This window comes from Eulemur rufifrons, chromosome 14 (genome assembly GCF_041146395.1).
Source record: "Eulemur rufifrons isolate Redbay chromosome 14, OSU_ERuf_1, whole genome shotgun sequence".
Lineage (NCBI taxonomy): Eukaryota > Metazoa > Chordata > Mammalia > Primates > Lemuridae > Eulemur > Eulemur rufifrons.
The window spans coordinates 7,827,421-7,839,451 of NC_090996.1; the positions used below are offsets into that span (position 1 = coordinate 7,827,421).

Below are 12,031 nucleotides of genomic sequence, written 5' to 3' on the forward strand. Positions count from 1 at the left end.
TAGCATTAAAATTATTAAAAATTTTAAAAATAAAATGAAACAAATAAAAATTAAAGTTATTTTATAACACGACCTGTCTTAAAGGCCACTAAAAATATCCACTAAAGTCAAGGATGTGAAAGAATTTGGTAGCCTAGGCTGAGCTGTACAGAGTGGCTGCGCCTGCCCCACATCTGTAGATTGCAGTTCGACAGACCTGTATCTGTCCCCAAGCTCATTCTCCATCTGTGTGACACCTTGAGAAAGTCACTTAACTTCCTAGAGCATCAGTCTCTTAATCTGTGGCATGGGAATGCAAGAAGATTAAAAGAAAGGCTAAGTTCCTGGGTCGATAAATGTCACACGCAAAATGCTTGGTGAATGAAATTCTTCTGAAAAGTACAGCTTTGTCTCTAGATGGTGAAGAAAGTGCTTTATGGCTGGGCCGACAGTTCTAAATAGCTGAGTTAGGGAGGAAAAGCCACAGGATACGCTGGACACCCCCTTGCAGCTCTACCCACCCACTGCCCACAGCTGAGTCAAAGCCAGTTCCTCGCAAAGGACAAAAGGGAAGGAAATGAGGCCACTTCATTTGCTCTCTGACTGGATCTGTTTCCTCACCCAAGATTGCTGGTATGTCTGTCATCTAGCCTCTAGGGCAGCCGCTATCCTCTGAAGGTCCTTCTAATGGCTGGAGGGTCTGGACTGTCAGGAGAGGCAGGCTCCCCCGCGGGAATGGAAATGTTTGAGCCTGGATCTCCAACCCAGGTACTTGGCACTTGCTCTGGGCTGCAGGCCTGGGAAGCCCATGGGACATGCCTGTCCTGGGAACGTTCTCTCTTCAGCCACGCAGGTCTAACCCAAACTCTATCAATTCGTCTTTTAGACTATCTCCTTTTTGGTGAAATCGGAATAAAGTTCTGCAGTTTGTATCAATGTCAAGTTCCCAGTTTTTGATATTGTACTATAGCTATGAAAGATGTAAACATTGGGAGAAACTGCGTGGAAAGGCCCACGGGACCTCCCTGTTCATTTCTTTCAACTCCTTGTGAATCTATAATTATTTCAAAATCAGTTTTTTGTTTAAAAATCTCCTTTTCAACTTCCTTTCCACTTGCCAGGCCATTATTGTCTCTGTCTCAGATCCTTGCAGCCACTTCCGGTCTTCTGTCTGGTCTTTCCACACAGTGGTCCATGCAGAGAATCCCCGATTTTGCCCCATTGCACGCACCTTGTAATAACCAGCTTGCTGGATCGAGCCAGTGCTTAAGGCCCCCCAGACCTTTCCAACCTTATCTGCCATTTCCTTTTATCGTGCTCATGCTCTGCCTCCCCTCAACCTCCCTGCCCCTCCGTCCGTGCCAAGCGAGGCTGCCCCACACTCCAGTGCCTGGGCTACTCTTCCCCTTCTCCGGCAACAGCAAAATCCCATCGAAATGTCACGGATGCTCAGGCTTTCCCACGGTTAAATAGGAGCAATGATACCCGCCCCCCAACCCCGCCTCCTTGAAAGAATTCAGTGTGGTGATGGCTGGGAAAACGCCTTTGATAAACGATTATCAGTAAGTTCTTCAAGGAGAGGTGCAAGCAGGGCCTGCTGCTCTTGTACCCTGCCCACCGCGTGGTCGAACTTTCAACAGCAAGGCCCCGCCCTCGAGACGCCCTAACAGCCAGGCCCCGCCCCTCGAGGTCCCCTAACGGCCAGGCCCCGCCCCTCGAGACGCTCTAACGGCCAGGCCCCGCCCCCGCGTGCGTGCGCGGCCTCGCGGAGACTGGCGGGCGCCCGCGTCGTCAGAGGCTGAGGTGGCAGCGGCCTCGCCAACATGGAGCTGCCGGAGATGCCGGAGCTGATGGGGCTGTCGCTGTTGCTCGGGCTGCTGGCCCTGATGGCGACGGCGGCGGTAGCGCGGGGGTGGCTGCGCGCTGAGGAGCAGACGTGCGGCCGGTCCGCCAGTAAGTGGGTCCGGGGCAGGTAGGGGCGACCGGCGGGGACCTCGCTCCCAGCCTCCGCGTGGTCCGACTTACGGCTTGGGCCCGTGGCTGGTGGGGGCTGGGTCTCCTAGGGCCTCAGTTTCTCCTCTTGTGAAACGAGTTTCGCTTCCAGAGACAAGGTGCCGCCTCGCCGGGCTGGTCGCACCCCTTGGGCAGGACTCTTTAGGACCTGGATGCGGCTTCCTCGGTGGCCGAGGCCGCTTTCCGACTGAGCCGCACTGCTGCTGGGGGTTGCGACGAGAGCGCTGTAGACTTACGCGTGCTCCGCGTCCTTGATTTTAGAAAAAAACACTCTCGGACTAGTTTTGCGACACGCAGCAACTTTTATTGAGTACTTATTAATATTACCCTGTGATAGGCTTTGGGGTCTTTTCCTTTAAGGAGTTCAATAAAGGAAGAAATACATCGAAAATGTAAATCTATGAATTATGAACATCTAAAAATGTAAGGGGAAAACACAGTGTAATAAGTTTCGTAAAGGAAGTCAGCACTAGAAACAGAAAACACAAGGGAGGGAGTTGTCAGCCCTGCTTTTTTGTGGGGGAAGGTTGTCGAGGAAATCGTTAGGGAGAGTAGGGAACACATGACGTGGTGTGAGGTCGTGAAAGGAGGGTCGTGTAAGAAGAGTTTGCCAGGAGGCCAAGGAAGAAAGACATTCCTGCCAATGGCAGTATTCAGGAATGCAGGGAGCCCTCAAACAGCATTTGGTATGATTTAAGTGTGAGAAGGAGGCTGGTTAGACAAGCTTGGAGAAGTAAGCAGAGGCCAGATTGCGGTCATCTTTCTATGTGGGACTCAGGAGTTTTTTTCCCCATAGGAATTGGGCAGCATCTGCAGCTGTCTAACACATGCCTGCTTTTTGACTTAACCTGATTCTCAAATAAGATATTTTATGCAGAAGTGACTGGTGCCATCCCTGGCACAGGGCCCAGTACATGTTGACTTCCCCTCGTCCCTGAGTTCTTTCTGGGACTCCCTTGAACCTTTAATGCTTGTGTTCGGTACTCTTGCTAGTCACTTTGTATATATTATCTCTTCCAATTCTTTCAACCTCTCTTTTTAAGAGAACCAAGGCCCAAAGCAATTAAATAACTTACCTAAGGCCAGGTCATCAGATAAGATCGTGTACATGCTTCCCTACATGGGGATGTCTGGCCCAAGATCCACATTCCACGCACTGACTATGCTGTGTATTCACCCAGCTGCATCAGCCCCAAGAGGGTGCCTTTTTCCGTTTGCATGGAGGTGCTCTATGGACTTACCACAAGCAGCCACCCCAAGATCAGACAGTGGTGGAGACAGAATCCAAACCCAGGTCTGATTCCAAAGCCTCTGTTTTTGCCCACATCACACTCTCTCTCTTCCTGAGGATAAGAGCCACGTCTCGTTCTTCTCTTGCTCTGCTCAATGCCTGGCCAATCATAGGTGGTCATAAATGTTTATGAGTGAGTGAATGGATGAATGACATGGCCCTTCCTTACAGGCCAAAAAGCAAATGGATTTCCGCTTAGCAAATCCTCGGCATCCAAGAAACAGAAACAGCATCAGCGGATTCGCAAGGAGAAGCCTCAAAAACACAACTTCACCCACCGCTTCCTGGCTGCAGCACTGAAGGTACGTGGGTACCCATGCACAATACACATACGCACACTTACCCGCCACGGACTTTTCCTTTGTAGTATTCTGTGCATGTTACAGACCCCCTCTGCCTTTGGTCAATGTCAGTGGGGATGCCCCAGCTCATCCCCTGTCATCCCAGCCCATCCTCAGCTTGCTCTTAACCCAGGCAACAGGCCCCAGAGTCATGGCTCCAGGTTTGGCTTCCCCATCTGCCTGAGGGGTTCCCGTTCACACTTCCTACAACCCTTCCCCCAGAGCCACAGCGGGAACATATCTTGCATGGACTTTAGCAGCAATGGCAAGTACCTGGCCACCTGTGCAGATGATCGCACCGTCCGCATCTGGAGCACCAAGGACTTCCTGCAGCGAGAGCACCGCAGCATGAGAGCCAACGTGGAGCTGGACCATGCCACCTTGGTGCGCTTCAGCCCTGACTGCAGGTGGGACAGGACGGAGCCTCAGGTTTGCCTGCAGAAGCCCAACTCCACGCTGATGGCCTTTGCATATCTGGTTTAGGATAGTGAGGACCCAGGGTTTCCCCTGGGGTGGCAGAAAGAAAGCATCTAGATAGCTTGAGTACTGCCTGGGGCTCCCTGGAGGCCTCTGCTGCTACACAGCAAGGACACAGGGGAAGAGCTCTTCCTCCCCAGGAGGTACCACAGCCCGGCTTCCTGATGAGCCTTGGACGCTATCTTGGTTTTCTAAACCCTAGAGAGAAACTAAGGGAGCCAAAGCTATGAGAATTCTGTCTTTTGAGGAGGTTTACAAGATGTTGCACCAAGGGGTTAAGTTGTAAGGCTGGACTGTAGGGCATGAGGGAAGATCTTGATTTTCCTTAGAACCCAGCAAACGACCTGGAACACGTAGGCCTCCATGTCCAAACGTAGGAGTGACTTGTCTGCTACCTGTCTCTAGAGCCTTCATTGTCTGGCTGGCCAGTGGGGACACCCTCCGTGTCTTCAAGATGACCAAGCGAGAGGATGGGGGCTACACCTTCACAGCCACCCCAGAAGACTTCCCTAAAAAGCACAAGGCACCTGTCATCAACATTGGCATTGCTGGCACAGGTAAGAGGCTTTCAGAGAGCAGAGCTTTCCCAAGGCATGAAGAAATGGTCCAGCTCTATTTCCTGAATGAGTTAATGCTTCCTGGGAGATTTGTTTAGTCTCAGTGTGACAAGGGGGCTCTCGCTGTAAACAGCCTGGCTCTGTGCTCCTGTGGAGTCCTGGGAGCCACACCAAGTCCCTGGGGAGGCACAGAAGAGCTGCAGCCTTCCATAAAGTCTTTATCTGTGGTGACCCTTGCACTGGGAGGGAAGCATAGATACTTAGGGCAGCATAGGCCTTAGACGTGTCTCTTTGGAGAGTGGCAGTTGGTCAGATCATTGCCCTTGGCTCACATCACTGCCTGCACCTCAGGGAAGTTCATCATGACTGTCTCCAGTGACACCACTGTCCTCATCTGGAATCTGAAAGGTCAGGTGCTGTCTACCATCAACACAAACCAGATGAACAATACGCATGCTGCTATTTCCCCTTGTAGCAGGTGAGGAAGGAGGGGCTTTGGCATTTGGGATGGGGACAGGGTGGGGCTGCCGGGCAGGCACAGAACAGAGAAGCAGCTTCACAAAGTGGAAAGAGGGTACAGGGGGGCGTCAGGAGCCCTGTATTCAAGTCCCAGCTCTCCCACTTGTAGTAATGGGATTTCATGCACACCACCTCAAGTGTTTAGTTGCTATTTCTTCATCTGTAGTTTGTTTGTTTGTTTGTTTGTTTTAGAGACAGGGGTCTCACTGTGTTGCCCAGGCTGGAGTACAGTGGCTATTCACAGACACGATCATGGCACACTATAGCCTTGAATTCTTGGGCTCAAGCTATCCTCCTACCTCAACCTCCAGAGTAGCTGGGACTACAGGCATGCGCCACCACACCTGGCTCTTCATCTATAGTTTTTAAAAGGTTGCGGTGGGGGTGCTCCGTATCTTAGAACAAGGCTATGAGGATGAACTGAATTCACATAACCATTTATTTCTTAATTTTTGAGACAAGGTCTTTTTATTGCCTGTGCTAGAGTACAGTAGTGTCATCATGGCTCACTGCAACCTCAAACTCCTGGGCCCAAGCCATCCTCCTGCCTCAGCCTCCCAAAGTGCTGGGACTACAGGTGTGACCCACCACACCCGGCCTAAAAGTGCTTTTTAAAGGTTCAGTGTTAACTAGACATGAGATTATTAGCTTTCTCAGGAAGAGATTTAGGGGGTTTGCAGGAAGAGGATATTCTTAAAATTAAGTTTTGAAGGAACTTGGGTTGTATGGCAGGTTTGTGGCGTCATGTGGCTTCACCCCGGATGTGAAAGTTTGGGAAGTCTGCTTTGGGAAGAAGGGGGACTTCCAGGAGGTCGTGCGAGCCTTTGAACTGAAGGGCCACTCTGCAGCTGTCCACTCCTTCGCTTTCTCCAACGACTCCCGGAGGTGAGTGAATCTACTCAAATGTCTTACCGGTGGCTCTTGGCCCCTCTTGGCCCCCAGGGTCCTTCTCTCTGTGTGTGCCACGGCTCTGAAGTGGGTGGGGTGCCTGGCTCTCTGCAGGAAGTAGACGTGGCTTCCTAGCTGAAGCCCCGCGAACTAGGTGAGTTGGGGCTTGAGCTGTGATTTTCCATGCTGCAGGATGGCCTCTGTCTCCAAGGATGGGACGTGGAAACTGTGGGACATCGATGTGGAATACAAGAAGCAGCAGGACCCCTACTTGCTGAGGACAGGCCGCTTTGAAGAGGCGGGAACCATGCTGTGCCGCCTGGCACTCTCCCCTGACGCCCAGGTCTTGGCCTTGGCCAGTGGCAGCAGTATTCATCTCTACAATACCCGGCGGGGTGAGAAGGAGGAATGCTTTGAGCAGGTCCATGGGGAGTGTATCACTGACTTGTCCTTTGACATCACTGGCCGGTTTCTGGCCTCCTGTGGGGACCGGGCCGTACGGCTCTTCCACAACACCCCTGGCCATCGGGCTGTGATGGAGGAAATGCAGGGCCACCTGAAGCGGGCCTCTAATGACAGCACCCGCCAGAGGCTGCAGCAGCAGCTGACCCAGGCCCAGGAGACCCTGAAGAGCCTGGGTGCCCTGAAGAAGTGAGGGGCGTGGCGGGAGGGGTCGGCCGCCTGCTCCCCAGCTGCTGCCACTTTTCTTTCCCAGGTACTCCCAGCCGGAAACCTTTTGAAAGGAGTCTCCTGATTTTCTTATTGGTGGCCCCTCTCTTTTTCCCATTGAAGCTATTCTTGCCGACTTAGATCTCTCTTTCTTCTTGGTTGTGGTTCCTCCCAGACTACTGACCAAGGTGCTGCTTTTTCTCCTGTCCTCACCCAGCACCCAGGAGAGTGGTAGAGACAAGGGAGAAAATATGGTTTTCGACCTTGTGGTGACATACCTTGATACCCAGAAAAGTTTGTAAGTGTGGAGGCAAAACATAGGGAACACCTGGGTACTAAGCAGCACTGGTACAAGGGTGAGGTTGGCATATCTTCCCGTACAGAACTGCGCTCGGGGTTCAGGGCAAGGCCAGTCTTAATTTAGTTAGGGCTCCTAACTCCGCCAAAAAGTAAGTAAGGGATTTCATTCTTGGCCTCAGTTTTCTTATTTGTAAAATGGAGAATAAGCCTCTCTGTGACCTCCCTGCAAAGATGTGAGGCCAAGAGAGTATAAAGTCCCTAAGCTTGGGAGAAAAGTGGAAAAGAGTAGTGATATTGTCCACTGCTATTAACTACCAGGTAAGAGTAGGAATCAGTGTGGTCCGAAACCAAACTAGAAAGAAAGAAACACATTCCTTGGGAAGGTGAAGTTTTCTGGGACTTGGTCCTACTTTTTATATGGTTCTGCTTTAAATTGTGTGGAGGAATTGTAGAATCCCAAGATGGGACTCCTGTCTTCCAGGAGGTTCTTTCGTTTTTTTTGGTTTTTTTTTTTTCTCACTGACTGTCCCTGTGCAGGTTCTTTCGTTTTTGAGGAGACCTGTTTTCAGTTCATCAGGTAGTTGAGTGCCTACTGTGTGCCCAGCAAGGCACCAGGCCCTGGAGATAAACACGAGGAAGACCTGGTTTCTGCCAGCAGAGATGGCTGGTGGAAGAGAACGATCCAGACACGTCTGTCAAGTGCCTTTTGTTAATTTGTTCATAGCCACAGTAGACTGTCGTAAAAGTCAAGGCAGGAGAGAGGACTGAATAAGGACAAAGGCCGTGGCTGTGAAGTTGAAGGGGTAGATTTGATAAAAGAGTAGGTATTTAGAAGTTAGAATTTTTGAATTTGAGGACTTCTTGGATGTGGGAGGTAAGAGAAATGAGGAATCTAGAAAGACTTGGGTCTAGGCAAAATTAGTTCATCTAAAATCCAAGTCTGGGTCTCTCTCACTAAAACTAGGTCTTCCTCTGGCTGTCCCCAACCTATAAATGTTTGCATAAGCCACGACCTTGGAGTTACCCTCCATTGCGCTCCGTCCCACCACCGCTACTGCCATCCACTCATCAGAACATTCTTTTGGTCACGCTCCACGCTACCTCTGGACTCTGCTGCTTCTCTCCATAGTCTCTGTTAGTATCCTGGTCCTAGCCAGCGCCACCTACTCGACTACTATAATATCACTTCCCAATTGGTCTCTCTCCTTTCTCTGTTCCCTCATTAAATTACATTTCTACCTAACAGAGTGATCTTTTGAAAATGTAAACCACATTATTCCCTGGTTAAAACCCTCCAAAGGCTTCCCATCCACACTTGGGATAAAATCCAAAATTCTTACCATGGCTTGCACAGTCCTACGTAATCTGGGTTGTTCCTTCTGCTGTGACCTTTTTACTGCTCTGCCAGCCACCTTAACATTGCTGTTCCCTGAACAAGCCAACTTATTTCCATCCTCGAGTAGAACTGGTGTCTGTGCTGTTCCCCCTGCTCGGAAACATTTTTCTCTTCTGTTGGCAGACTTGTCATGTTGGTCACGAAGCAGTTCTCAGTTGCAATTGCACTTCAGAGAGACGCCCTCCCTGACCACCCCGTCTGAAGCAGCCCTTTCCACCAGTCATATCACGTCCATCACATCAGCTTTGCAGATTTATTTTATATTAATGTTATCTGAGATTATTTTGTTTGGATATTTGTTTGCTTCAGGGGTTTCAGCTTAAATGCTTATGGATATCAGTGGGTAACATAAATGCATGAATTGGGCCACAGTCATCTGGGTGCGAGACAGTAGGAAATGGTGGGGACAGAAGGGAGCTGGAGGGCCGTGACCTGGGTGTGGGGTGGGAAATGCTTCCTACTTATTATTCAAGGAATCCAGCAGAAGTTACCTGTTTTAGAGAAGCTAGAAGTTGGCAACAACTTATTTAAAAAAGGAAAAAAAAAAAGATTAAGCACTCTATGGGCCAAACAAAACACTCATGTGGGCCAGATGCTGTCCCAGTCTCTCCCTGGCAGCTTCCCACTGGAATGTGAGCGCCACGAGGGCAGACTCCTAGCTTGCTTTCTCGGTGTTCCAAGTACGGTCCCTGAGACACAGTAAGCACTCAATAAATGTTGAACTCAAACCGGGGGCAGTCGACAGAAATTTTGGTATCTTCTCTATGTATCTTCCCGCTCCCAGTCTTCACCATGGTTCCATGTTCCTGTTAAGGGACTTCCGACTGATATGCTGTGGACACGGGGCCTGGTGAATGTTTGCTTTCTGATTGTCAGTAGAATGAGACTAAAAAGCTTTTCCTTTGCATACTTGTTTTGAGAAGCGGCTCTGGCGTTACTCCCATTGTACATCCCAGAGAGGAAAGGACCATATGTTGTCATTGAAGTCAGAAGTCTTCAGTTTCAGTCTGCACTTGAGTCACTCACTGACTTGAGACCTGGAGCCAGGTGGGCCACTTGTCTTCTCTGAGTTTGTTTCCTCATCTGTAAAATGGGAATAAATCCTGTTCTGCCTACCTTGCAGTGTTGCATTTCTGGTAAGATTAGTAAAAACACTACAAAAAGGTCGTTATACAGACTTGTGAGGACAGAATGCTCGCCTCACTAAAAATGAGGCTGCTTCTCTTGTAACCATGGAGAAGGTGTCTGGGTATTAAGATAGAGCAGGGGGTGCCAAGTTGTTTTTTTTGATCGAAAATCCTTGTGTGGGCAGCTCATATCCAACATTACTTAGGTCTGAGTCTTCCAGGCAGATGTTCTTATAAAGGAAAAACAATCCATGTGAAGGCAGCATTAATATTTTAATATTACTATTTCAAATTCTGTGGGTTTGAAATTTTTCAGAATAAAAAGTTGGAGAAATATTTGTCTTTTGTTTTTTGTCTTCTTATCATTTACTTTGGATCATTTATACCAAAAGGGGAAATATTTAAAAATAGGCTATATATCACCATTTTATCGGTCATCAAACAGTGGGAGAAAAAAAAAAAACCACAAAAGTGCAGAGTTACAGGCCTGTTGATACAGCCTTGGTCAATATCTATCAAGGGAATAAGAATACTCAAATTTAAAAGATTATTCTAGGCCAGGTGCAGTAGCTCACGCTTATAATCTCAGCACCTTGGGAAGCCCAGGCAGGAGGATCAGTTGAGGCCAGGAATTCAAAACCAGCCTGAGCAAGATACCAAGAGTCCATCTCTGCAAAAAAAATTTTTGGTTTTTTGTTTGTTTTGGTTTTTTTGAGACAAGGTCTCTGTCACCTGGACTAGAGTGCAGTGGCATCATCATAGCTCACTGTAACCTCAAATTCCTTGGGCTCAAGCAATCCTACTTGAGCCTCCTGAGTAGCTGGGACTATAGACATGCTACCCTGCCCGACTAATTTTTCTTTCTTTTTCTTTTTTTTGTTGTGGTAGAAACAGGGTCTCACTCTTGCTCAGGCTGGTCTCAAACTCCTGACCTTAAGCAATCCTACCACCTTCATGGAGCTACTGAAAGGAGATACATAATAAGCAAGATGGACAAGTAAAATAAAATAGTATCTTAAATCAGCAGTCCCCAACCTTTTTGGCACCAGGGATCGGTTTCATGGAAGACAATTTTTCCTTGGTCTGGGGAGAGGGATGGTTTGGGGATGATTCAAGTGCATTACATTATTGTGCAGTCACACCTCTCTGCTAATGATTATATGCCTTTGCAGCTGCTCTCCAGCGCCGGCATCACAGCCTCTGCTCCACCTCAGATCATCAGGCATTAGATTCTCATAAGGAGCACGCAGCCTAGATCCCTCCTCATGCAGAGTTTACAGTAGGGTTCGTGCTCCCATGAGAATCTAATGCCACCGCTGATCCGACAGGAGGCGGAGCTTATGCTGTGATTTGAGCAATGGGGAGTGGCTGTAAATACAGACGAAGCTTTGCCAACTCACCCACAGCTTACCTTCTGCTGTGCGGCCTGGTTTTTAACAGGCCACAGACTGGTACCAGTCCTCGGCCCAGGGGTTGGGGACCACAGTCTTAAGTGGTGATGACAGCTCTGGACAAATTAAATGAGTCATATTGCAGTCTTCAATAGGGTGGCCAGGGATGGCTGCATTGAGAAGATAACTTTTGAATAAAGACCTCAAGGAGGTGAGGGAGTGAGCCAGGCAAATATATGGAGGATAGTGTTCCAGGTGGAGGGACCTGAAGTGCAAAGGCCCTGAGGCAGGAGCTTAGCTGGGTTGTACCACATGCACAAGAAGGCCAGTGGGGTTGGAGCTGAAAGAAGCTTAGATGAGAAACCTCAGATAGGCGGCTAGCCAGGACTTGGACAAGGGTGAGAAAGAAGTTAGACATAACTGCCAGGTGTGGGGCTGTGTGCCTGAATCATGGGGACCTATGAACAGAATTGGAGGAGTCTCTCTCCCGACACTTGTTATGTTCTGCCTTTCGTTCTATTTTCCTATTGCTTTCCTGACTTCACCTCTAGGGCAGGGAGTGTGTCTTACTCATCTTTGTGTCACCCACAGTGTCCACCGCTGTAGGGCATATAGCAGGTGCTCAGCCAGTGCCTGAGTTATGAACAACAGATGTGCCACCTGTGATCCCGATATTTCCAGAATCATCTTTTCCCTCCACATGCTGGTTCAGCTCTTCCACTCCTCAGTCAGGTAGAAGCTAATATTTCTGCCCCCTCACCAGCAAAACCACATAGGCTTATCATACCATGATGTTAGTTGATCATGAAAAGTTCACAGTCACAATCAGAAGCTGTGTCAAGTTCAGGGTTAGCTAGGTAATTTGTCTGGAGCACACAGAAGGAAGTTTCTGTAGAAATGGAGAAGCAACCACTACCAACCTGCTTCCTATATGCCTCCTAACACAGCTGCTACAGGACCAACCCTGCATACTGTAGGCAGGGGCAAAAGAGCAAGGCAGCTGCACTGAAGATTCAACATTCACTGAAACATTTATTGAGTTTCTACAGTGTCTGTGAATAGTTAGCTCTTGAAACAATAGCA

General features: G+C 49.0%; 1 protein-coding gene across 2 annotated transcripts; it reads left to right on the plus strand.

The window, feature by feature from the left end:
- Window positions 1–1,783: 1,783 nt before the first annotated feature.
- On the plus strand, window positions 1,784–9,873 carry TBL2 (transducin beta like 2). Of its 2 annotated transcripts, none has more exons than XM_069486322.1 (7): window positions 1,784–1,936; window positions 3,483–3,585; window positions 3,847–4,031; window positions 4,507–4,658; window positions 5,010–5,136; window positions 5,910–6,062; window positions 6,258–9,873. In XM_069486322.1, the coding sequence occupies exons 1-7, from the start codon at window positions 1,803–1,805 to the stop codon at window positions 6,718–6,720; spliced, it is 1,317 nt and encodes a 438-aa protein (XP_069342423.1). In that variant the 5' UTR covers window positions 1,784–1,802; the 3' UTR covers window positions 6,721–9,873. The 2 variants fall into 2 exon arrangements, with proteins under 2 accessions (XP_069342423.1, XP_069342421.1); XM_069486320.1 differs by having other exon boundaries at window positions 1,784–1,932; window positions 3,455–3,585.
- Window positions 9,874–12,031: the final 2,158 nt, after the last annotated feature.